This window comes from Arvicanthis niloticus, chromosome 8, assembly GCF_011762505.2.
Source record: "Arvicanthis niloticus isolate mArvNil1 chromosome 8, mArvNil1.pat.X, whole genome shotgun sequence".
Classification (NCBI taxonomy): domain Eukaryota; kingdom Metazoa; phylum Chordata; class Mammalia; order Rodentia; family Muridae; genus Arvicanthis; species Arvicanthis niloticus.
In genome coordinates this window covers 40,365,184-40,392,714 of record NC_047665.1, presented here as the reverse complement: position 1 = coordinate 40,392,714, position 27,531 = coordinate 40,365,184, and the positions used below count along the sequence as shown (strand labels likewise).

Sequence of the window (27,531 nt, the reverse complement as noted above, 5' to 3'; positions counted from 1 at the left end):
GACCATCTCTGATATGTTTTGTAAGGGTCAAGGATATGTTTTGTAGAGCACGGTATGCTGTGGTAGGGGGGACATCCCATGTTGAGGCATCCCTTCCCCCTGAGGTGCCAGCCATAAGGTGGGTGTTGTATAGAACAGAGTTTATTTAGGGGCATGGGAACGGGGGGGGGGGAGACACAGAAGGATAGAGAGAGGAAGAGAGAGAGAGAGAGAGAGAGAGAGAGAGAGAGAGAGAGAGAGACAGAGACTGGCCTGGCTGTCCAGGAACACATGGGAGGGGGAGAGGAGGGAGAGGAAAGGAAAGAGAGAGAGAGAGAGAGAGAGAGAGAGAGAGAGAGAGAGAGAGAGAGAGAGAGAGAGGTCAGAGAGGGAAAAGAGGCAGAGAGAGCTAAGAGAGGCCAAACAGTCCCTTCTATAGCAAGCTAGGCCTACCTGGCTGTTGCTAGGTAACTATTGGGAAGAGCCCAGAAGGAATGCTAACTTGCTAACAATCTCCTTTTCTAATTGAACTTTTTACTGTTTTATTCAATTTTGTTCCTCAATAGTTTCCCCACCTGGCTGAAAAGGTCATATTATTTCTCCCTGTAGCCACTTGCAAAGCCTGAGCTACATGATGTAGCTTAAGTCTTTGAGCTTCTTGGACCACTGACTGCTCGTGAAAACCACCCACTTTGCTTGTTCCCAGGCCACCATGCAAAAGGGGAGGTATTCCCAGCTGGGGATTTCCTCAGCAACATTGGACTGTTTCCTCAGAAATGGCATTTTGTAGATTCTGACAACTTTTCCAATTATATTCATCATGGCTAATGATCTAGCATGGCTATGCTTTTGGTTTCAAAATGAGTGAGATTATTAAACATAAGCAAGCAGACGAGAACAAAGCCACAATCAGACGATTAGAACATCAGAGCAGAGCAGATGAAAAAAGACTAAGGCATGCAGTCACATACAGTCAATTGGAGCCTCTGGTCAACAAAGAAGGTCACAGGCAGAATTTCTTCCTCTGGTGAGACTTCACCACGGGCATTTAAAAAAAATTACATATATTTGTTTCTTAAATTTTTATTTTATGTGTACAAGTGTTTTGCGTGCAGTTATGTGTCCCATGTGTATGCCAATTGTCCACAAAATTCAGAAAAGGGTGTTACATCCCCTGGAACTGTAGTTATGGGCAGTTATGAGCTACCACACGTGTGTGAGGAACCAAACCAGGCTCCCAAGGACATGGCGGCTTTATTCTTTAGCAATCTGTTGTCTTTTCCTCTTGCCTCAGGGCCAGGGATGGGGCAGTCTACCCTTCCCTAGACAAAAGGTTCTGAATGATACTTCTAGACAAACGTGCTTGGGCCTGAAGTAGAGGAGCCAAGCCCTTCTCCAGAACCAGCTTTTTTTTAAGTGAGCACAAACAGCACTTAGCAATTTACCAAGGTAAATTACATATAATAAGGATATCGCAATGGGATCGCTTGTTATCATATGGCATGTCAGCTAGTTTTCTCCAGTAGAGAAAAAGCAAGAGGGAAAAGCTACAAAGCTTTTTCAAAATTAGGTATACAGAAGTTACAAGCTGTCACTTCTGTCATATTTTCAGAGAAATGAGCCATGAGCACTCAAGGACAGGGAAATTAGACTCCCCCAACCCTCAGCCCCTTTTTCTTTCTGGTGCTGAGGACTGAACCCTAGCCTTGTACACGATAAGCACGTGAATGTCAGCTGTACTATGTCCTCATCCTTTTGAAATTCTGTATCTTAAGACAAAGTCTCAGGACGTTCTCTAGGTTGCTTTGAATTTGAGTTCTTACTCAGCCTCCTATGTAATAGATTTCAGGCCTGTACCATGGGTCTGTATTAGATTTCACTGTTTAAAGGGAGATGTATCTAATAAGTTGACCTATTTCTCCACCAGTCAAAGATAGTTTTTATATCTAGGTTGGGTATTGGGTTACGCTTCTGATTGAGCATTACCAAACTTATAAATCCTTTGATTAACATTTTAAAAAAATTGTATAAAAGCAAAAAGGAAAGGGGGGCATGGGACAGGGGTTTTCTAGGGAGGGGAAATGGGGAAAGTGGATGGCATCTTAAATGTAAATAAAATATTTTTAAAAATTGTAAAAAAAAATAAAAATAAAAAAAAATAACCAAAAAAAAAAAAAAAAAAAAGTTGACCGATTTAAAGTTACCATACCTTACTGGCTGACTTTTGTTCTCTTTTTTCTGTTCTTGGTGGGATATAAGACTTTGGTCCTATTGAACCATCTTTTTATAACTTTTTTTTTTTTTTTTAAATGTGTCTTCACATAATCCCTAGCGTTGATCATTAGCTCAGGCCCTCGATCAGAAGCATGGGCAACCTGATATGCCCTCAGAAAATGTGGTGCTTTTGAAGGCCAAGGAGGAATCAGCAGCCAACCAGTCCAATGTGACACAGCTCAAACATGAATCTTTTGGCATCCCCCAGTTGCAAGAACAAGATAAGGATTGTGCATGTTCATTCAAATGAATTCTGGTGGCTTTCAATAGGGCTTACTGAAGACTGTGGTTCTGGGGCCACATTGCATGGGCTAGAACTAAGCACTTGAGAGTACACAAGTAGACAGCCTTCCTGTCCTTAAGCTTTTGCATCTCCGACATGGGAAAATCTAAGTACCTTAGGTAAAGAGTTACCTGAAAGTTTAACTGATGTGTTTATAAAAAGATAAAGAGGGAGGGGATATGTTTTGGTGGATGTGTGGTGAGGTGTGGAGAAGATGGTGCCTCAGCATGGGCATCTCTTTCCCCCATGGAGGGACCAGCCTCATGACCATATAGTATAGAATAAAGTTTATTCAGGGAATAGAGAGGGGAGTTAAGAGGGTACTAGAGAAAAGCAGAGAGAGAGAGAGAGAGAGAGAGAGAGAGAGAGAGAGAGAGAGAGAGAGAGAGAAATAGCCAGAGGCATTTGCAAGAATCCAGAGCAGAGAAAGAACTAGACTGAACACAGCCAGCAGACTGGACAAGGCCAGGGCTATCTGTGAGAGAAGGGAGAGTAACCAGAGAGAGAGAAAACACAGAGAGGGCATAATGATGTATTATTGGAAGTGTGAGTGGCTGGGAGAGGATAAGCCTGTGAGCTCCATGGGTTAGGGTAGAGGAGGAGGTGAGAAGGGCGGGATTCTAGCCCAAGCTTTGAAACCTGTAACAGCCACTGCTGAGGGTGCCTGGAGGCCTGCATGGGCTTTGATATGCTGATAGCACCACAGGTAGCCCTAGGGCCTTCTGCGGGAGATAGGGAAAATGACTCCTTTTGGCAAATGGGAACTGGTTTCACAAGTTCCCAGGAATAGCCGGCATTTATCTAATTTTCTGAACTCCTGCCGTGCAGTTTATGCTCATTTCTGAATATTTTATATGACCTGACAGTCTCTAAAAGGGGCCACCTTGGAAAATAAGATTTTCAAGTGGTCTATTCTGTTCTAATTTTTTCCATTAGTTAATTTATTTATTCACTTTACATCCTGATCACGGCCTCTCCCCACCCCCATTTCACTTCTCCTACATCCCCCTCCTCTGAGAAGGGAGAGCCCCATGCCAACGCCTGTCAGGGTTTGGTTCTTAACAATTTTGTTGTTGTTGTTGCTTGTTTGCTTTGGAAAGAATTGTTTTCAAAGAACCAGATATCTGTGTCTTTTGAATCTTTTCTGAATCTTCCAGTCAGCTGTCTTATTCTCATTTTTTTTGTTCATCTTTAAATGATTTCCCTTAAAATAACCAAATCCTGAAATAAATTTGAATAGAAAAGCTGTTCTTAATTAATATTGAATATTGAACAACTATAAGTATTTGTATGCACGTTGTAAAGATTGAGTGAGTTTAAAAAATAATATAAAGTTGGGTATTTTTCTGTAAGACACACATGGCCATAATGCTTTGGGGATAAGAGTTACTCACTTCACAGGTAGTCATTGCTATGGTCTCTCTTAATGATGTGATGAGTGCAGCCTGACAATTGGGGAGTTCAGGGATTTTGGAGGCAGCTGAAGCAAAAAGGGACCAAAGAGCTGGGAAAATGGAGATGTGGAGAATGGGAGACAACACAGGTATGGCTTTTCCAGGAAACTTTCATTTCACACCCTTGAACCCAGAGACATATAAACATCTATATTATTTTTCAGGAGTCAAAAGTAATTTTTTTTAAAACTCCAGAGAGATTTAGACAAAGTCAGCATTAGAGTGGGATCCCATGCTGTGCATGTGGTGGGTGCCTATAGTCTCTGCACTCAGAAGGCTGACGTCTGTGAGTGCAGGATCAGCCTGGGCAACATTCTCACCTTATCTAAAAAAAACCATATAAGATCAAAGCACGTATACATATGATTTTACTATTACTAAAATGAAAGCAGGGTGGGGGCAGCAAGGTGGCTCAGCCAGTAAAAGGTGCTTGCCAGCAAGGTTGACGGAGAGCACTGACCCCACAACGTTGTCCTCTGACCTCACATGCATGCTGTAGTGCACACGCTCATACATATACATTATGCATATACACAGTAATCATTTTAATATTTTTTAAAATAAAAACAGGAAATTTGGAACTGATGAGATGTGTTTGCTTATTTTTATATAAAGAATTAAATCTTGGCTGAAGGTTTGATACTGGAAGATACATTTTCAAAAAATTTTTAAGTTTTAATTATTTGGTTATATACATGTGTGCCTAGGTGGATGTGCACCATGCACTTACAAGTGGGTTTCTGAAGCCAAAAGAGGGAACCAGATCCCCTGGGACTGAAGTTAGAAGTAGTTGTGAGCCACCTAGCATGGGTTCTAAACTAAACCCAAGTGCTCTGCAAAAGCATTGAGTACTAGTCACTGCTGAGATGGTTCCTCAGCCCCATCTTCAACTTTTTTAAGAGTTGGTTGATAGTCTGAGTTTTTATTTAACCTGTATGTGTGTGAGTGTGGGTGAACATGTGGAGGTCAGAAGACAACTTTCTTTTTTAATAATAGATTATTATTAAAATGTCTCTTATATTAAAAAGACTGGAACTTTTGGCATTTGGTGTTTGAAAGTCACGGCTGTGTTAATACACTTTGTGGTCACTTGAGACTGATAGCCTGCTGTGTATTCAGCCTTTTTAATCTGTCTCTAAGAAGACAATGTAAAAACTAACCCCAGTTGCTTTGGATTTTCCATGTTATCAACTTTTAGACCTTTTAGCTAATGCATGGCTTTAATCTAAAGACACGTACTTTTTCATGACTCTGACTCAGAAGACAATATATGTGTCTCTGTGTGTTATGATAACCATGTTTTGAAAACAGAAAGCAAGACAAAAGCAAGTTTATAAAATAAATACCTGCTACAAATGCTGATAAAACCATGGATATTTCTTGATGGCAGTTGTATTTGCTTCTCTGAGTGCTTCAGGGTTAATTGGAGTCAATAAAGTATAATACCTTGTAAAACTCCATTAATGATTTCTGTAAAGTATTTTTCATTCCTTCCCCCATATGACGTTTTCTGATCTGTTCAATAAATACAGAGCAATGCCCTTTTGTTAGGGAGAGATCTAGAAGACAAGACAACATTCAGGTGGGCACAGATTCAGACGCATACAACAGATTACAGATAGGCCAGGATACATACATAGTCACAGTATACAGATACACTATGGAGAAGTGGAAAACATAGAGTGAGAAGTACAGTATTCAAATTTGTGCTTACTCTTGGTCAAACGTAATCCAAAAGGAAGTCTCAGTCTTTAATGTGATGTGGACATATGTTGGTGAGTCTGAATTTTTGTCACTAATGTTAACTGACACATTGTGATGCCTCTTGTGAGGAAACTCTAGTGCATTTAGAAGTTGGTTCTCTCCTTCTACTTTGTAAGATCTGAGGATTGAACTCATGTAGCAAATGTCTTTACCTAATAAACTATTTGTATGTGTGTTTTAAAAAAAAAAAAGACTTTAATTTGTATGAGCATTTCGCCTAAAGTAGTTATGCGTACCTCCTGATTTTTCCTGATTCCAAGAGTCTGCTCAGGCTTATCGTAACTTCTTTTGTATCATCTTTGCCTTTCTCTGGATGGGGAACAGCTGACAAATTTCTTGTGTATTTCAGATGAAGAATCCAAAGCTCAATTTGTACAGATGCCCTAGTATTGTGTTATATCCTCCATCTGCCCAAGGTTGAAAATGTAGAGACAGAGTGCAAGAAAATGAGCTGGCTATCTGAAACAATACAAAACTCCCTTCAGCAACTCCATGCAGGCTTCAGACTCCTTTCAGAGTTCCAAGTGGGATGGAAGTGGTCTGTAGACAAATACACAATAGAAAGGTCTACCTGTGCTGAGTGTACAAAGACTAAACAGTTGTGAGACCTCAAACCCACCTAAGGTTGTACACCGGGAGAAAGTAGCACCATGCTGTGTTACCATAGCCTCCAGCTGGACTGAGTGCTTGGGTTGTGGTAGCATCTTGGCCTGCCGATACCTCAGAACCTGCCAGAGAGGCCTGATATCATGTATATATTATGAGATGAAGACCTGGCCAGTCCTGAAGAAGAAGAAGAGCAGAGCAGAGTGGTCCTGCATTAATGGTGTAGCTGCAGAGCCAGTAGGGCTGCTGTTTCCACTCCTTGTTCTGAGTTTTTGCTTCACTACTGCGTCAGAAGTAAAGCCTGCCACACTCATGAGAAGACTGGGATGGCTTCATGAGGTGGGTCCAAACTTGTCCTGTGCTAACCAGCACAGGGAGGAGAGAATATCTGAGTTCTAGAAGAGAGGCCAAACCTTCAACCAGAGTTCCAGCAATGTGTAAAATCAGAGGCCTGCTGGTGTAAGGAGTTCAGCAGTCTCTCAGAGTATACTTTCTAGTTCATAGCATTGTGGACATCAGTTAAATGTAAGGTTAAGGACATCAGGAAAAGTAAGGTTAGATTGTTCAGTAAAACAATGAAGAGCCTAATCCCCACAAGAGGAATGATCACTGCTGTAAAAACTGTCTTTCATCAGAACTCACTTGTGCCAGAAGTATTCAGATGATACAAAGCCTGCTGTGTCAGACAGATGCTGAATGTCACATGATAAATAACTGACTGGAGATTGCCTTGATAATGACTCCAGCCTGAACCTGGGAGACAAAGTCAAGTGATGTATACAGCACCATCACAAATTTCATTAACCTGAGGACTTCAGTAAATATATCTCAGAGAACAATTTTATCATGTAGCTCAATTGGGCATTGTCTTTCTTCCAGACCCAGACTTCTGACCTCTGTGACACTGCATGTGGTCAAGAAGTCCCATGTAAAAAAATTACTTTCTACTACTTATATTGTATATTTAGGGTGTCCTAGCCTGAGGTCCAAGTCTGGAGCTTACTTCAAAGTATGTAAGCAGATATGCAAACCAGGGATCTAAATGATATAATCACCTACTGATAATCAAAGAACTTTAGTCCCTGACCACATCCTTACTTTTTCTCATTTATTATCTTACTCTACTGTCCTGAAGTACACGATAGGGCTGGTAAAATGGCTTGCTAGGTAAAGGATTACTGCCAAACCTGAAGATCTGAGTTTGATTCCTAGAACCCATATGAAGAGAGCTTGTCCCCTGAACTTCACATAAACACACATACTCATAGCATGTATTCCCACACACATACAAATAAATGTGATTTAAAAAAAACAAACTTAAGTTGGCAGTTGAAAAAAAAAGATACAGCTATTTATTTGGATCAGTTAAAATTTTCAATTAAGTTGCAAGGAAGTTCAAGTATCCTGAATAGTACATAGCAAGTAATTTCAGGTCCTGTGTGGCTGTAGGGGACATTCTTTGAAGTTTATTTTCTAGTAATGGACATACACTGAAAAACAGCCACCATGTAAGGCACTGTTTGAGCAGCACCATGTTCACGGTGTGGACAGAAATACCGTGTGTTTTGTGCAGGGGCACAGCAAGGTAAACGGTGAACGGATCAGCAGGAACCTTTGAAGTCTTTTCCTGAGGCCTCCTCCTGAAGTGCCTCTTTCGTGGCATCACTTTAAAGTGAAGCCAGATGAGGCATGGTGGCCTGCATGTGTCATCTCAGCATTTAGGAGTCTGAGCAAGGATTCCCACAACTTCAAGGACAGCTTGGGCTATTGATTTTGTTTTGAATACTCTGACTGAAAAGGGGAGGGGAAATTAGGCAGGGGTTGGGGGAAAAGTGAAGACACACAGAGAGAGAGAGAAAGAGAGAGAGAGATTAAGATTGCACAGTCTACTTCAGTGACAGGAATATAGTCTGAGGACCTTCTGTGGAATAAATGAATTTACCATTACACTTGCCCTTCCAGAGGACTGCAGAGGTGGCTCAGTGGTTAAGAGCACTAGCTACTTTTTCAGAGTACCTGGGTTCAATTACCAGCACCCAAATGGTGGCTCACAGCCATCTGTAACTCTAGTTCCAGAGGATCCAACACCTTCTTGCCCCCATGAGCACCAAGCACTCATATGGTACACAGACATATATGAAGCAAAAGACTCATAGGTTTAAAATAATAATGACAAATTATAAAAAAAAAATCCCTTTGTGGTAGTTTGAATAATAATGACCCCCATAGGCTCATATGCTTAAATATTTAGTCCCCAGTTGAAACCATTTGGGAAGAATTAGGTGTAGCCTTTTGGAAGAGTTGTGTCACTGAGGGCTGGCTTTGAAGTTTCAAAGCCCATAAAATTCCTAGTTGATGCTTGTACTTGTAGATCAAGTTTAAAGACTCAGCTATTGCCCAGGGCCATTCCTGCCTGCCATACACTCCACAATGATGGTCATGAACACGAACCCTCTGAAACCATGACCCCCAATAAATACATTCTTTTATATAAGTTGTCTCAGCAACTAAAAAGTAACTAAGACACTCTTCTACCACAGATACATACATAATGAAACAAATACTGAGAGAAAACATAGAAATGATGTAGAATCCTTGTCTTTAGTCTAATCTACCCCTACAAGACTTCAGCAGTATGGAGTCATAGTTCACTTGCTCCAAATAATGTTTCTCCTGGATGAATAACCACTGATGACCTCAATCTAGACTCATCTATCTTATGAGACTTTAACATGGGCTTTATGTCAATAACCTTATGTTTGCTTTCTTCTCAGGATAACTATTACTCAGATTGCTCCATTACCTTCCTCTCTCTGTCTTCTCCCAACTCACAGTTATGCAATAACATTTTCTTCAGTATTCAAGGGCACAGCTTTACACACACACACAGAGCAATTTTCATGCCTGGCCCTGTCTCAACTATATACATACAGAGCAATCCAGCTGAGATATAGACCTGTATCTTGTTAGAACATCCTTCCCTCATGAATTGTATATCTGTTTGTGTCTATTTTGGACTATGGATTCGGTGCCATTCTATAGAGTGTGATATTACCTGCATTTTTCAAAATGTCAGTCTCTAAAACAAAACTGACAATGGGGAAATGGTAGATTTTTGCTCTTTTAATATATAAAATAATTTAACAAGTCATTTCTGACACAAAACTAGACATAAAGGCAACAAAAATCCAATACTTACAACATGTTTTTTTAAGCATTGTTTGCTGTAACAATCTTGGATGTAAACAATACCAATTATGTAATCACCCCTCCATCACATTTGCTTTGGTAATGTAGATATAACTACAGTTATAATTGTGTGTGTGTCTTGTTACTGTGTACTTTATGTGTCCTAATCAGACAGATTAACATCATGTCCCAAGTAAAAACATGCCACACATTTCTGGAAACCCAACAGATCTAAAAGAGAGCCTGGGTTACAGATTCTGTGTAACTGCCATGCATTGTTCATGGCTACATTGATCACGTAACTGACCAAAACCAAGTACCATTTCTTACTTCTTAGTCCCACCCTGTATTTGGAAATAATTCAATCCATTTTAGCTACACCGTTCCTGCATTCCTCATACAGTCTCACAGTGGATGGTTGGCTCACCTGAAGGAACTCTTTATCATCAGCTGTATAGCTGATGATATATAGCTTGCTTCACTGACTGGTTCTATGCCTACAGCATTTGAACAGAGACTAATAAAGCCATCACCATGCCAACAGCATAAAAAGATCTCATTTTCTTCCACCCTGAAATCAAAATATCCCATTTTCATCTTTTTTATGAGTTCCACATTCATAAGGGGACTTTTGTTTTGTTTTCAGGAGTCGATCCTGTAGCCTTCACTCCTTTCTTCTTCAAAGCTGACATCAGTTTAACACTTGTAAAGAAGCTATCAAAACAAGGTGATAGGGACAGTGACCTTTCTCCAAAAGAACATCAGCAAAACTCATTATTAGATTTCCACCTAGTCCAAGGTCCAGCTCCTTATCTATTTCCACAGCTGAGTCTTCTTGGTAGTGCTCAAACCAAACCAGATAGCCTTGTGTAGTTGTAGCACATCAATTTTTATAGCCAATTCTAAGAGGCTTTCCATTCAGAAATTAGTCACTATCAAAGCAGTCACACATTGACTTGTCAAAACAACAGTATTCTTCTAGGGGGGGCATACAAGAGGAAATGTTTATTCATTTGCTTTATGAGAGGCCTCAATTTTGAAAACTTATCTTTTTGATCTAGGTGACTATTATCTGCCAAATTGAGGTATCAGAAAATTAATTCAAATCTGTCCCTTTTAATTGCATTTCTAACCAGGGTCTGATCAGAATCAGAGATTTCCCAATACATCCCCCTCCTGGGATGTCTTACAAATCCACTCCAGAGCAGGACACCAAACACACACGGCATTTCCTGTACCATGACTCCCAGGTTGACATTTTTCTAAGCAGCATAATTATTGGTTTCATTGACAATCAAGTTGAATGTTTCATCATCAAAAAAATAATTCAAAAAGCTCTACTGGGTTCAACTTCTCACTCTTGAGATTCAAAAGTTCAGAATCCAGTGCTGACCAGCTTGGAAAGTTGGGCTTAATGTCTCTTTTAGTCCAGCTCTTCTCAGGGACGTTGGATGCCTTTACCTTCTCTCTGGCTACATCGCAGGCTTGTTGTCTTCCTCTGCCTCCGAATCATCAGAAAACGCAAGGCCTTGGAGCAGCTCGATCACTTGAGATTTGTCTTTCTCCCTCCTTCTCTGAGTAATGTCTTTGGCGGTGTACTGCAAGGACACAATGTACGTCTTGGCCCAGGAATCACCGAGTGGATGGCAGCTCCGGACAGCGTTCAAATTGGAGACTGTCTTTTCATTGGGGCAAGTAGTACTACTGAAAGAGTTAAAAATCTTTAAACCTTCCACAGATGGAGTCAAGAGTGCAGATCAGCTTATACTGCGCTCTGGGTCCTAGGAAACTAGCTATCCACAAGACAATAAGAGTTCAGAGCTTGGAGTTCAGGACAGCGTAACCAAACGCTATGGGTACCAGGAACTAAAAACTGACCATAAGATAGATTGAATAGGGTTTGAGCTGGGAGTTCAAGTTAGCGTGCCTGTGCATCCTGGATACCTGGAACTTGGCTTATAGATGGCTGATTACGTATAGGCTCTTAGAGAATAGCCTGTTCTTTATACCCTGTCACAAACTGAATAATGGGCTGGGACTTTCCACAGGTGTTCTCAATAGCCCTCCTTTACTCCCCCTGGGTTGTGGTTTCCCCCCTGGGTTGTGGTTTCGGGCTTTAAATTCTCTCTGTCTCCAAAGCCCCGGGGTCAGACCCCACTGCCCCTGCGTGGGCTACAGGTCTTGACCTCAGTATACTGATTAAAATATGCCTCTTTCTGATTACATCAAGTTTGGTGTCTTGCAGTTAGTGGGTGGCTGAGAATTCCTGAGGCTTGGGTGAGGTCCTCCATTCGTGGGGGCCTTACACTACCAGGAATATGGGGTGCACAATCTCTGGGAAAGAAAAAAAAGAACATATGCTACAAACAAAACAAAATACCCCAAATCTCTTTCTTCTACACGTGATAAATACAGAGTAGAGCCGTTTTCAGGGGAGTTCTACTTCCTACTCTGTGTGTTTCCCTGGGAAAAGCTTGCTGTACTTGGCATTCTGACTTTTCCCCATCGTGCACTCACTCCTCAAGTGTAATTGCAGAGTTGGGTGCCAGATGCTGGCTCTCTAGCACAGTCCCTCCCTCCCTCTGTCCCACAGGAGCAGGATGCAGACCTTCTATGCTGCTTTTGGTATGCTTTGGGCTGAGCCTAGTTGGCTCTGAGTCTTATTTAGCTCCTTATCAAGCCTAGCTTCTGTCAGAAGTCCAGAACTATCTGTCCCATGTGTCCCTGTCCTCTCTTGGATGCACTCATGTGTCAATTGACCATTTACCAGATCTTCTCACAACTCTCAGGATTTTTGAGCAAGGAAGGACTGGGCACCCCTTAGCTTTACATTCATCTGGTGGATACATTTCTCTGAGGAGAAACTCAAATTCTTTGCAGTTGGACTAATTTGTGTGGGATCTAGAAGGAAGCAAGGTAATATTCAGATGGAAAGTATTATTTCATTACCAATTATGACACATTGAAGTTGTTTATTATTATTTTGTGAGTGTGTCATACTGTTTGTGTGGAAGTCAAAGATACCTTAGCAAAGTCATTTTATCTCCACGTCCCTGTGGGTTCTGGAGACTGAACTCAGACTCTCAGGCTTCAGTGCTCTACTCTTTACCTGCTACTGAGTCAGCTCAGCATTTCATTTGTTATTCTATGCTTTGGGGGAGGAAGCATATGAATACTAGGTTAACATATGGCAGTCAAAAGACAACTTTTGGGAGTTGGTTCTCTCCTTCTATCATGGGACCCTGGGATGAAACTCAGACCTGACTGGCTAGTACTCTTACCTGCCGATCCTCTTGCTGGCTTTCTGATGTTAAGATTTTTATTATATTTTTAAAATTGTGTGTGTGTGTGTGTGTGTGTGTTATATAGATATAAGTGCAGGTGTTAAAGGAGGCCAGGTGTATCAGAACCACTGGAGGTAGAGTTACAAGGAGTTGTAAGCTACCCAAAGTGGGTGCTGGGAACTGGACTTACGTCCTTTGAAAGGGCTGCAACAACAACTGTTAATTACTGATTCATCTTTCCAGCCCCTACTGCTTTTTAAATAAAAGTCTTTTTTTGACACATAGCCTCACTCTGTAGCCCAGGTTGGCCTGTCACTTACTCTTGTAGCCTAGGCTGAGCTTGAAATAAGGGCAATTCTATTTTCTTGCCCCAGCCTCTGATTCCTGGGATTATAAGTATGAGCCACTACACCTGGCTCAATACTTATGATACTATGAATTCTATCATGACATTGAAGACTTTCAGTGCTGAGATCTAAGCCCTACGACCTATGATGCATTAAGGCCAGTATGGTGAGGTCAGACTCTGGGAGTAGGAAATAGGGAAGAGTAAGGTAAGGGAGAGAGAGGGCTTGGATGTGGGACTGGAAGAGAACCAGGGGGCTGCCAGAGGCCAGAGATCAGAAACCATAGCAGGTCTGCTACAGCACACTGTAGTCACCTCATAGTGTTTGCTACATGAAACAATAAAGCATTTTTATTCTGATCGGTGCTATGAATCATGGTTTCAGGCATCTGACAGAGGAAGAAGGAAGAAGAGAAGGAAGGAGAAGGAGGAAGAGGAAGAAGAAAAAAGAGAAACATTTCTATATTATCTCAGAATCAGCTTCCTGTTTTCCTAAAATTGGTAAACGTAAGCAGGGTGAATCGCCACATCCTGCCGTGTGTGTGTGTGTGTGTGTCTAATTATCTTGCCTTTCCTTCTGCTTGCCTCATACTTGCACCAAGTTGTTGAGAAGGTAATTGCTTCACTGGAAGCCAACCATCTGCCTGGGATCTGGTCCTTTCCTTTTAGCTTTAGGAGGATGTGTGTTGCATCCATGTATGCTCCCAACCAACACTTAGGAAGCACCGACTACCATAATTAATTTTTCCATATCATATTTGCTTGTGATCCATCCCTAGGTAGGGCTGTCTACCCTAGGTCCTCCCACAGCTCTGTCTTAGCCCTGTCTTAACTGTCATGGCAGTTTCACTCTTATCTAAATTCTCTATTTGGGTTCTCCATTTTCACTTCCATAAAAATACAAGGGACAAGTGATCAGGCAGGACAGTACTGAGGAGGCGCTGGAGGTGACTTGTTTTGCACTGATGGGACATCCTTGCACACGGGTCTTATGACCACAGCAGAGAGGTACCCAGTCTGCATTGTTCCAGGGAAGCAGGCTTTGGCTTACTGGTTTTCTGCTTCCATCCCACGTCATATGTCTGCAGGATCTAAACCACTAAGGACATAAACATTTACCTGTTGGGCATTCTTGAGTTCTTCCCACCTTGTGTTCTTCAAAAGGGTCCAGCTTTAAATTAACAAAACCATCATCAGTTGCAATTCTTCTGTTAAAACAATACATTATTATCCCATAGGTTGCAATTAAATGCAATTATTCCATAAATTCAGAAAAATAAAAGAAAACAATCTCTCAGAGCATTGAATAAATGTTTCCAATGAAAACAAGTTAAAAATATCAATATATATCTCAGAATTGTATGTTTGCAATACTAGAAAATATAGCACAGGGCTGGGTGTAGTGATGCATGCCTTTAATCCCAGCACGTGGAGGCCATGGAGGTTGGATCTCTGAGTTTGAGGCCGGGCTAGTTTATACCGTGAGTTCCAGGCCAGCCAAGGGCACATAGTGAAACTCTGTTTCAAAACAAACAAAAGAACACACCCACCTAGCTCCAAAAAGAAAAAAAAAAATGTAGCACAGCATGGGAAGATAATAAGAAAGGCTAACTAAGGTACCAAAGCAGGTAGAAAGAGGTCCCAACAGGGCACTGCACAGTTAAGGGACATTAGACACAGACTGTCGGATCGTTGTGCTCAGGAAGGAAAACTTCCTCTGGGGTGAAAGGATCGGGCAGAGGCACTCACAGGACTTCTTTGAAGTATACTTTGAAGTATACTTTATCTGCAATCTGGTACCAGGGTGGGGATGAAAAGGGTGCAAAGTTGTCACCAAGGCAGTGAGTACATAAGGACAGTAACCGTGGGTCACAGGGACAATTAAGAACAGGAGACAACATGACTGGGAAGGGTGCAGAATGGCAAGGTCTCTGATAGGTGTGCAGTAGAAGGCAGGATGAAGCTGCAATAACCTGTAGCATGTGTGGGCTCCCAATAGCCAAGGAGGGGTGGGGATAACCATGGGAAGAGAAGAGCAACCAGCTAGTGGCTGTCCTTACTTATCACACTCGGGACCTCCTGCTGAGCTGGGTTTCCCCACAGAGCATCCTCTGCACCAGATGGGACCACTCGGGTGAAGTAAAGTCCTGGGCTGTTTCTTCCCCAGTTTTCACCAAAAAAGAAAAGAAAAACTAAACTGGGCGGTGGTGGCGCATGCCTTTAATCCCAGCACTTGGGAGGCAGAGGCAGGCAGATTTCTGAGTTTTAGGCCAGCCTGGTCTACAAAGTGAGTTCCAGGACACCCAGGGCTACACAGAGAAACCCTGTCTTGGAAAAAAGAAAAAAAAAGAAAAACTAAAAACTGGATAAACAAAAACTGGCTAAAAGAAAAAGAAAAGCTGGATGAAGAGCTAAAGGTGATGTGGTGGTTTGGTAAGAATGGCCCCCAATAGACTCAAAGGTGAATGCTTGATCATAAGAAAGTGGAACTACCTGAGAGGGATTAAACAGTGGTTCTCAACCTTCCTAAGGCTGCAGCTCTTTAATACAGTTCCTTGTGTTGTGGGTGACCCCCAACAATGAAATTATTTTTATCACTAGATTCTAACTGTAACTTTGTTACTGTTATGAATCATAATGTAAATATTTTTGGAGCTAGAGGATGTTAGGAGGGTCATGACCCACAGGATGAGAACCAATAGAGTGGGGGATGTGTCCTTGTTGGAGTACATGTAGCCTTGCTGGAGGAAGTCAGATACAGAACTCTCAGCACCTTATCCAGTACCATGTCTGCCTGCATGCCACCATGCTTGCCACCATGACACAATGAACTGACCTCTGAAACTGTAAGCAGGTCCCAATCAAATGCTTTCTTTTAAAAGAGTTTCTGTGGTAATAGTGTCTCTTGACAGCAACAGAACACTAAGACAGAAGTTGGTACCAGGGAATGGGGTATTGCTATTGTAGGTCTAACCATGCTGCTTGTTGATGGTATGTAGACTTTGGATTAAGAAAGTAGTTGAATGCTTTAAAGGGGGGCTTAATGGGCCATACTACTAGGAACATGGAAGACAGTAGTGCTAAGAGCAATTTAGGTTATGATGACCAGGCTCAAGAAGTTTCAGAGGAGAAGATATTAGTAAGTGACTGATATTTCTTATGATATTTTGGTGAAGAATGTGGCTACTTTCTGCTCAGGTTCAAATAAAAAAAAAAATCAGCCTGAGGCATTGGCAGAGAGATTTCAAGACAGCCTAGTGTTGACTGTTGTGTGGTTATTAGCAATCACTCTTGTGCAAATCTGTAATGAAAAGGAGCAAACTGAGTAAGGAAAAATACAGAATGCATACTTTGAGGAGAAAAGGAAGTGTAATGGTACTAACCCCAGTACCAGAGAAGATAAAAGGTTTAAAGAAAAGCCTGATCCTAAGTGGAATGAAGGGAGTGGTGGCCTCAGGGCAAGACCCCACTCAGCTAAGCTGCCAACTTGTGAAAAGGAACTAAAGAAAAGCTTAGGCAGGAAAACATCAACAGCAAAGGGCTGGTGAAGATGCCTTCGAACAAGGGGGCCAAGTTGCAGCCCCAGCAAGCAGCAGGACTTGGTAGCTTCAGCCACACGGTTCTGCTTTTAGAGGCAAGGATACAAGAAAAGGGTTAGGGAATCTTCCTCTGTGGCTAAGGAAAACTGTTGAGGCCAGGTGTTTGTCAGGGGTGTCCCTGTACTGAGGACCAGAAAGGTCATTGCATAAAACTGTGAAGGTGAAGCCTGGATTTCATTGCAGACCCCAAAATGTTGGAGGTGCCAGAGCTGAGGGATACCTGTCAAGAAAAGCTGCAGAGTGGGTGTGGAACAAGCCAGAGAGAGCGAGAGAGAGAGAGAGAGAGCGAGAGAGAGAGAGAGCGAGAGAGAGAGAGCGAGAGAGAGAGAGAGAGAGAGAGAGCGAGAGAGAGAGAGAGAGGTTGCAGTCAACAAAGCTGAAAGAAGTTGGAGATCTAAAGAGCATTTTGACATCAGACATGGAGAGGCAGTGCAGAGTTTGCCCTGATAGTTTTCAGTCCTGTTTTGGTCCAGTGTTTTCTCACTATGCTACCTTTCCTCTCTTTTGGAATGGTAATGTGTATTCTGTGTATGTTGGAAGTATGTGATCTGATTTTAAGTTTTGGTTTTCTAAGGGTTACAGTTAAGAGACTGTTGAGTCTCAGAAGAGACTTTTAAACGGTATCTAGACTATTATAGATTGCATTGATTTTTGAAGTTGGACGGAATGAAGTTTTTGTACTATGTTATGGCTACAAGCCTATAGAGGCCAGGGAGTGGAATGTGTTGGTTTGAATCTCCCATAGATTTGAATGGCTGGTCATCAGAGATTGACACTACTTGAGAGGGATTGGGAGATGTGTCCCTGTTGTGTGGTTTTGTTGGAGGAAGTGTGTCACTAGTGGTGAACTTTAGAGTTTCAAAAGCCCAAGCCAGTCCCAGAGTCTTTCTTCCTGTTACCTGTGGCTCCAGATGTAGAACTCTCAGCTACTTCCCCAGCACCATGTCTGCCTGTGTGCTGCTATGCTCCCTGCCATGATGACAATGAACTAAACCTCAGAAACTTTAAGCAAGCCCCAACTAAATGTTTTCCTTTGTAAGAACTGCCATGGTCATGGTGTCTCTTTACAGAAATAGAACATGGACTAAGACAGACGGTATTAAAGATGTTGAACATTGTAAACCTGTGGTGCCAGCCACCCTGGGGATGTACTACTTGTGTTCAGCACCAGCACATGCCACTGCCATCAGGGCTGAGCAAACACTGGACACCTGACAATGACAGCCCACACAATGGCAGTGCTGTCCACATGGTCCAGGGCTTCGGAGTGCCCTGCTAGACTAACCCCGCACCAATACACAGATCCACTGCGTCTGTAATAAGATGTCTGAGACTGTTAAGAAATAATACCAAAACAAAGAAAATAACTTAAGAATGTTACTTAGAAGAAAGCTTGCACAGAATAAAGACATTGTCACAAACATCGACTTGACTCAACTCAAGTTCAATATCATTTCCTGCTGTTGTTGAAGACGTAACATCAAAGGTGTGACAAGGAGATTTGAGGCGCTTTATAAATAGATTTGGATCTCTGTAAATGTAGAGACCTTGTAAAATTTTCATTAATAAAAATTATTTAACATATTGCATTATCTATTATTTTAAAATTATATGCTATAATAATTATTTTGGTGGTTGCTTATCATTCTTCATCTTTATTTGATAATGTCTCCAAAAGTCTACCACATAGTTTTTCATTAATCTCTTAACTTTTGTTTCATGTTCTTATTTATACTCTTTTCCCATTGCCTAAAAAGGATACAATATTCAGTTCTTCCCAGACTGGATGTAGGCTCTGATAAGAGGTCTAGTGAATTTCAAGATTGGATAATTTCTGGTTATGTCATCACTACCCCATCCCAAAGGACATACAGACTACTCTGATACTACAAAGCTTCCCTTTTTTATTTTTTTAAAAAAATTACTTCTCTTACCTTTTGAGATGTTAGAATCCCATGTCCTTTTCCTTCCTCCAAACTGTCTTATATGCCCCTTCTTTCTCTCATTTAAATTCATGAACTAGTTTTTCATTAATTCTTGTCACATGAATATATGTATATATTTAAATACATATGCATTCCTAAATATAACCTGCTTAGTCTGTATAATGTTACTTTTATGTATGTTTTTCGACCCTGACTATTTAGTATTGAAAAGCTTTCCTTGTTTAAGTAGTATTACCTCTTTTTACTATCTCCCTTTTGTTTATCAGCATAATTTGCCTAGAAAGTTATATTGGTGTTCTTAGTCTCTTGTAACAGGGCACAAACTTGATAGCTTTAAAAAAATGTATTCTGTCACTGTCCTGGAGCCTAGAAGTCTAAAATCAAAATCAAGGAATCAGCAGGTACCATCAGGGCCATGCTCTTTTGGAAAACCCTAGGAGAGCATCTTCCTTGCCTCTTTTCTTGGTTTCTGGATGTTATCAGCAATCCTTAGTGTTTCACTACTTGTAGAAATGCTGTATTATCTTTGGCTCTGTCATCCCAGGCATCCTCCCTGTGGATGGCCTTTACATAAAGACATCATAGGGTTTAGGCCCATTTAACATGGTTTGACCTCCTCTTAACTTCACTACATCTCCAAAGAGATAACTGTCAAGCCAGGCCATCTTCATGGGCATCTACAATTAGAACGTACCATATCTTTTGAGGGAACAAAATTCAACTGATGTTAGCTCAGCTTCAGTTAAATTTTGGTCTGTTTGGTCTTTTATAATTTGATTTAATATTAGCTTTCATCTTCTGTGCACACACACCTCTACCCTCTGACTTTCTTGAACACGTATATTATTCCTTCTTAATTTTCAATCACTGATTATACATTGGTGCAAACATCTAACTACTTTGTCCTCACATATAATCATACTGAAGTCTTTATAGTCTGTAATAAATACTTTACATTATATATATAATGTAAAGTATTTATATATATTTATATATATATAATTTACATTATATTTATATATAATGTAAAGTATTATATATAAAGTATTATATATAATATATAATATATATAATATAATATAATATAATATATAATATATAATATAATATAATATATAATATAATATATAATATAATATATAATATAATATAATCTTACTGTTTTCTTTGCAATCATGTTACATTACATTTACAGCAATTGGGTTTATATTTAAAGTATGTATAAGTAGGTTGTATTTACAGATAGGTAAAGTAGTTGATAACAACATGAAGTATGAGGTCTAATGTGATTAACAAGAAGTCACGGAAAAGCAGAGAAGACAATATCATAAAGACAATGCCTTGAGAGAACAAATGGAGCAAAAGACTTACATGGGAAAGAACCACTCTATCTTATGTGTATCTCTTTCCATTTTTGCCTCTTTCTGTCTCTGTAGCTCTGAGATAGGATATGACCATGTAAACCATGCTGCCCTAGAACTTGCACAGTGACCTTCCTGCCTCTGCTCTCCAAGTGCAGGACTTATAGATGCATGCCACCAAGCCTGGCTGAATAGAGAGTCTTATACCACCCTCTTTGCCACTATACCTTAAGATCTGAATGTACCTCCAAAACATGGCAGAAAATAAGGCAAAAGCCATCAGCATAGGCTCTCTGGATGATGAACATATATGGTCTGTGATAGTATGAGACAAAGTGAACGTAAAGGCACCTCCTTAAAGGCTTTTGGGCTGAGGGAGTGGGCCAAGAGAAAGGCAACAAACAGGTCAAGGGAAGGGAGGATCACCACTAAGTTCCCATAAACCTGGACGGCAGCTCACCTGGAGTCCAGGTGAGTTAGACTCAGGCACTGCTGCACTGTCTTTGGAACTTTCTTCCTGGAGACAGGCTACTCCTTGAGGGGCACATCCTATAAAGAGAGAAGACTAGAGTCCTTCATAAGAGACTATTGCCTTGGGAAGTTCTCTTTGTTTGGATCCACTCTCTCAAGTCTTCTCTTTTGAAAACATCTAAACCAAGATACAGATGTTATAGACTGAGCTAAAAGCACTGCAACTGTTTCTAAGATTCTGAAGTGAGTGAGAGACTTAGTAGTGTATTTTACTCATGTATGCAATAAGTTAAAACCACCGGTAAGAGAGAAGGGAGGAAGAAGCTGCTGCTGCTGTATGCTCCCTTTGGTCAATTCTCACACAAGACCTGCTCTTCTGGTACAAAACAAACATGCAGTAGATGGAGGCCTACATTTCAGAACTAGCTCTGAATCTGTTGGCGTTGGGCAAATCATTTAAATTGAATTTTGGTTTTCCTAACTAATTAATTGAAGATGTTGGGTAAGAACATGTTATAACTATGGGCTGGCAAGATGGCTCAGCGGTTAAAAGTACATGCTACCAAGTCTCAGGACCTGATTTTGATCCCTAGGATCTATGTTGTAGAAGGTGAGAATTGATCCCCATAATTTTCCCTTTGACCTATCCACACTTGCCAAGGCATGTGCACAAACGCTCCTCCCCACCAAGATATACAAAAATAAATTCAGTTTTGTAATTTTGTATAATTTTTCACAATTGCTTAGATATGGGAATAGACTGTTGGTCAAAACCATAAACTTATAAAAAGAGTAAGTAATGGATATTTAATGACTAGCATGGTAGCTTACATGAATAATATGCTTGAGTATCATATATTATTATTAATATGTAGAGACAATGTCTCACTATGTAGCCCAGGCTGGTCTTGAAGTCCTGGATTCTGGTTAGCCTTTGTGGTATACCAACACAAACCCAGCACTTAGGAGGTGGAGGCAGAAGAAGAAAGAGTTCAAGATCATTCTTAACTACACAGTGAGCCTGAGGCTGGCATGGGATACATGAGACTTGTCTCACTGTGCCCGACCCCCCAAAATGGGGATATAGCTCAGTTGGTAGAGTGCTGTCTAGCATATATAACCTGGATTTGATTCCTAGCACAGTAAGAAAACAAAAAACAAAACAAAGCAAAACAAAAACAAAAAAGCCCCCTCCCCCCCAAACCAAAAAACCACAACAGAGGTGCCAAGAAGATGGCTCAGTGGGTAAAGGTGCTTGCTGCCAAACCCATGGACCTGAATTTGATTACCAGAACTCACATAGTGGAAGGAGAAAATTGGGTCCTGAAAGTTGTCTTCTGATCTTCATACTCGTGCCATGGTTCCTGTGAGCACACAAATACACATGCACATGGTGGTATATATCTTTAATCCCAGCATTTAAGAGGCAAGAGAATCTTTAGTTCAAGTCCATCTTGGTCTACATAGTGAGTTCCAAGCCAGTCATGGCTACATAGTGAGACCCTGAATCAAAAAACAAAGCAAGCAAACAAACAACCCCCACAACCAAAACAGTAACAACAGTAATAGCAACTTGTATGCAGGTTCTCTCTCTCTCTCTCTCTCTCTCTCTCTCTCTCTCTCTCTCTCTCTCTCTAACACACACGATGAACAAATTTTAATGTACAGGTGATTTGCTTTAAAACAAACAAATGACAAGAAGCAACAAAAACAAACAAACAAACAAGAAAGAAAGAAACCCTGGGCTCAAGCAATCTTTCCCAGCTCCTGGGACATGTGTCATTATTTTATGTGTCACTAATTTCATATTCAAAATTTATTAAGTAGATCTCAAAATAGTTTAAGTTTTTAAACAGTTTTCTTTTTTACTTGTGTGTTTGTGTACAGGCATACAGGCAAGCACATAGAGGTCATAGAACAGCTTGCAAGGGTTGGTTCTCTTCTACCTTGTGGGTCCTAGGGATCCTTACCTTATGATGTCAGGCTGAGAGGTGAACATGTTTACCCTCTGAGCCATCTTTTCAGCACTTACATATTTTAAACACACACACACACACCGGCAGGGATAAATACCTTAATTACTTTGTATGCAAAAAACAAGCAAGAAGACCCTGAGGGGGGAGACAATCATGCTTCCATCAGCAGCCTCCTTCCAGGGTCCTCACTAAACTCATTCCCTAGCACTTACCTCTCACATCCTGGGGGAGCTCTGGAGATTCACTTGTCCAGGGTGTGACCCCAGACTACAGGAAATGGAGGCTCTGATACTCCTCCAGAGAGGCTCCTTGATACTCTGTCACCACTAGGTGCATGTCCTGTTCCTGAACACAGAAAGTAGCCTGGAGACAAAAGATTCACTTTGAAAAAGTAGCCTGGTGGGAGCCAGAGACTCCCTCCCACAAGGGCCCCGCAGAACAAGCCCATCCACCTCTCTAAAGGAGGAGTAAGAAATGACACATATTCCTATTAGCACTGCAAACTCACCAGACAGGTCCTCCTCAGTATCTGGGGACTCAGAAGTCAAGGCAGGAAAGATAGAAAAAGGACCTATCCCCAGAAACACACAATAACAGCATTCCTGAGCTGTTGGTAAAAATGTAATGAGGCCTAGGGTCTGTACACTATCTCAAAATGTCTTCCACAGATTACAAAACAACTACGAAGGATAAAACAACTCTAGAGAAAAAAAATCTGACAAGCACTAGCATGAACTGTGAGTGAAGGGCAAAATCATCCTCCTGTGCCTCCTGAGAGGACCGGCAAAAGGACACACTGCCTTCTGTGGTAGACATCTAGCCAGAGTGTACAACTTGGGTATCATACTAAGATTGTAAAAGCATGTCCTTGCTCTTCAGAAATACACACTGAAGTACTGGGAGGTAAAGGGACATATTTACAATTACTTGTCATCTGGTTCAGGGGGAAAGCTGCATAATTGTGCATGCCTATGCACAAAAAATGAAATTTGGTTTGCACAAGAATATGAGTAGGGTAGGTGGGGCATGTCATGGAACCAGTGTTATCAAGAGCTAAATCTAGGTGAAGAGGATACTGTTTTGGTGGCCTTTCTCTAAATTCTGAATTATTTCAGAATCCAAGAGTAAACACTAGCAGATACACGTTCCTACCCCACTACCTTCCCACACTAGCACACTCATTATTTTCCCACCTGCTGCCTCGTGTCTCCATGTTCCAAGGCTAGATTCTCCAGTAATGTCGCTACCTCGTCACCTCTCTGCAGTGGATATGTCTGTATCCAGACTTGGAGTTCTTTGGGTAGGACGGTCAGGAACTGCTGCAGTACCAGCAACTCCAGGATCTGCTCTTTTGTGTAGGTCTCTGGCCTCAGCCGTTGATGGCAAAGTTCCCGAAGCTGGGCCAGAGCTTCCGGGGGCCCAGGAGCCTCCTGGTAACAGAACTGCCGAATGTTGCAGCCCGCTCTGTCCACAGGTCGGGATCTAGCAAGAGAGAGAGTGGGGGGAAGAAGGGAGAGAAACGCGAAGAATGGAAAACAACCCAGAGGATCTGTAGTCAAGTCTCCTTTACTGTCTTCAACACACACAATTCCTACTCTACTATACCACCCTACTCCACTACTACACCACACCTTACAAGGAAATCCTGGGTATTTATAAGCACAAATAAGAGAACACAGGTGAAAACATTTTACCATGTACACCATACAGCTGGGGTCACTAAACAGCAAAACAAGCTATGTGGGATAAACAATATATCAGAGTGTGCTTCAGCTGTTATAGGCTTTTGAAAACCAAGTCTTTCATCAGGGTATATGGTTCCAGATGGCTGCAAAGTTGATCTAGCCGCTTTCTGCTTAAAGTCAGCTCCCAACAGCTGAAATCATAGGCGGTAAAGTTCATGAGCGCTCACTCTGCCCTCCTGTGAGTTGTCTGGCTGCTACCTGGTGGAGTCTTTCACCTTCATTGTCACAGGCTGCCTTCATTCTCAGGACCAGAACCCGGCAAAACTTCATACATGTTGAACTTAGAAGCTGCAGAACGGTTCAGCTGTCTGAAGCCTGTGCTTCAGAAATGTATTTCTAAATGAATATCTACAGTGTAAGAATTGAACAGAAAATTAAAGTCAATTTAAAACCCTGTGAAACATATTTTTACTTTTGTCTCCACTATGCTGTGCTCAAAGCACAGCATAATGCTATGCATTAAAATCATATCCCGAACACTAAAGGAGTTGAGCCCAGAGGCAAGGGATGTACTATGAGAGAAGAAAGGCTATCTAAGAATACCTGCCCAGACATGGTAATGCATGCTTCAAATCCCAGCATGCATGAACGGAAAGCTAGTGTAGACTACATAGCAAGTTCAAGGTCAGCCTGGACTAAGAGCCTCTGTCTCAGTGAAACTGAAAACAGAAAAACCTTCCAAACTAAAAACAAACAAACCCCAGAATGTTTGAATGTATTACACCTACTCTAGAGAGGAGAGATGATTTGACATATGGAGAAGCCAGAGAGCTATGTTGGCAGAAACAGTACAATTCAAAGGTCATTTATCGATATGCACTGAATATTTCACTTTCTGTGCAGATCTGGTATTGCTCTTCCACAATTTCCCATCACCAATGCCTTCTGTAGTGAGATCTTGCCATAGCTTCCATAATTACTGTCTCAAATCTGTGCTGGCCTATGATTTGCTTTGATAAACAGAGTATAATAGACATGATGCAGAAAAAGGAAGTGCCTCTGAAGCTTTTAGGACACTGCCATAAGACAACCATACTGTGAGGAAACCCAAGCTAGTCATGTAAAAGTTACTGGGAATCAGGCCTCCTAAGCTAAGCCCCAGAACCTATATGATGTATAAGCTAAATACAGCTATATGAACCACCCCAAGCAGGACCCACAGTAGAAATGGTCAATCAATCTGTAGGACCCCAAGACACTGTTTTCATTATTAGGGTTTTGTTTTTACTCTTACAGGACGACAGACACCTGAAGCAGTAGGGGCTCAGCAGGTCCCTTCTTTCCTTCATCTCTCTTTCTCCTTTTGGGATCTCAATTTCAGCACATCTGTTTCAAGGATATCTGCATCTTTTCTGGCTCCAAGTTTTCTTTAGACTCCAGGCCCACATTTTCCAGTGCCAGCAGGATGCCTCCAGCTTCACATTTCTCCTGCACTATCATTTCCACACATATTGAAAGGAAATCCAGGTCACCTCACAGTGGGGTTCCTTATGTATTTCTCCACTTCTATTGAGGTCAACCACTTTCCATGAAGTTAGGCTTAACATCAGGTCCTAGATGATCACTGAGTTCAGCTAATTATTTCTATAAAATACCTCTGACAGCTATCCCTTCTTCCTGTTTCCTTAGTTACCATTTTCACCCACTATTGCAATAGTTTTGTTTCTTCTATCACGTCATTGATGTGTATTTCCTAAAGTGCAATTTTGATCTTACTTCAACAAATCTCCTGTGTTAGTGTGAAATACATCTGGTACTTACTGTTTTCTTGCTTGTCACTCCTAAAATCCTTTGGATGGAATAAGCTATAAGTTAAATTGATGATCACCGAGCAATTATTTAATTAACTAGGCCTATATAATAATGTCTCCATCAAAATCGGCAGGGTTTGTGGAGCTTCTAAACAGTTGGAGATTGATGTCTCCACAGAGGGCATAGAAGTAGCACACCCCTTAATCTTAAACACAAGGACACCTTCTGCTTCACCTATATCCTTTCCAATATGCTTTATAACACATCAGTAAGCAAGTTTTCTGAGTTCTGTGAAATCTGAGCTCTGGGAGCAGTTAGTAAAAACCTTGTTTTCCAGCCAGTGGATCAGAAGCATAGGTAAAATAAGCTGGAACTTACAACTGATGTTGAAAGTGAGAACCAGTCTTGTGTCTTGTATACAGAAGCCTCAACATATAGTAACCTTCCATCTACACTGAATTAGAGAGCTGTAAATGGTGTTCAGAGAGGAAACATTGCTTGTCAGACTGCCATTACACACACACACACACACACACACACACACACACACACACACACGGCCATCAACAGACCACTAGTTTCAGAAACTTCTCCTTGAGCTATCTTCAGATTCCCAGAATCCAATCTTACCTGTGTCTTCCGTTTAGTTTACCACCAAGTATATTAAGCGCCCAATTCTTTCCACGTGTAAAGTTAATCCTAGAATAAAAGAAGTTAGTTCCTACCTACCAGAAAAACATGGGCTTCCCAATTCCTCGAATTCACCACAGGGTGACAGTTTTCCTTCCCACCTTGTATTGCTCCATCTTTCCAATGTAAATTCCCACTGACATATGACTTGCTCTGTATGTGCGTAATCTTCTGTGGCCACCCTTAAACCTGATATGCGAATGGGAAAACTGAGCTACACAGGTGGCAACCGGGTGTGCACAGCTGGGTGCACGCACTCCGTTCTCCAGCTTCTATCGCAGATCACTGCACAGTCACTCCTGCTTTTGGCAGACCTCTACATAGACTCTAGACTCGCAGCACGTACCTGGTAACAAACAAAGACCGGCACACTTCTTGAGTAACGTAATAGATATACCTGTAGTGCATCAGCCATGGCTCTAACGTGCCCAGATCTATGCTAAGACTATACGCCTGCGGCCAGCAGCTAAGTGTGTCTATTTGCTTCTTAAAAGTTTAGGGAACGTGTGCTACGAGGACCTGTTGAAGCTCATGAAAAGGGCTGCTACAGGAGCCAAGAGACCAGAGCGCCACAGCCTGGCGATATTTGCTGTTGGTCTCCGAGTCTGAGACAATACAGCTCGGCAGGAAGGGGTCTAAAGGGATGAAGGATGGGGCACTTCCTGCAGAGGAGGCTGGGCACCGAGGGGACACTTCCTGTAGACGGAGCTGGAGACCCAATGGCAACTTCCGGCTGTCGCTGTGCTCCTTAGGAGTCTGGTACCAATCTCTGGTGCACCAGTGGAGCCAGGTCGTGGTTTTCCTGTCCCGCA

At 41.6% G+C, this 27,531-nt stretch overlaps 1 protein-coding gene across 1 annotated transcript; it reads right to left on the bottom strand.

The window, feature by feature from the left end:
• Window positions 1–7,383: 7,383 nt before the first annotated feature.
• Window positions 7,384–27,384, bottom strand: LOC117713616 (piggyBac transposable element-derived protein 1). Its single transcript, XM_076939310.1, is given in 10 exon segments — window positions 7,384–10,426; window positions 10,429–10,528; window positions 10,530–10,871; window positions 10,873–11,015; window positions 11,018–11,250; window positions 18,217–18,284; window positions 18,286–18,325; window positions 22,745–22,757; window positions 22,760–22,895; window positions 23,726–27,384. Coding segments are annotated over 10 exon segments (1,620 nt in total). The 5' UTR covers window positions 24,239–27,384; the 3' UTR covers window positions 7,384–10,394.
• Between the last annotated feature and the right edge of the window lie 147 nt (window positions 27,385–27,531).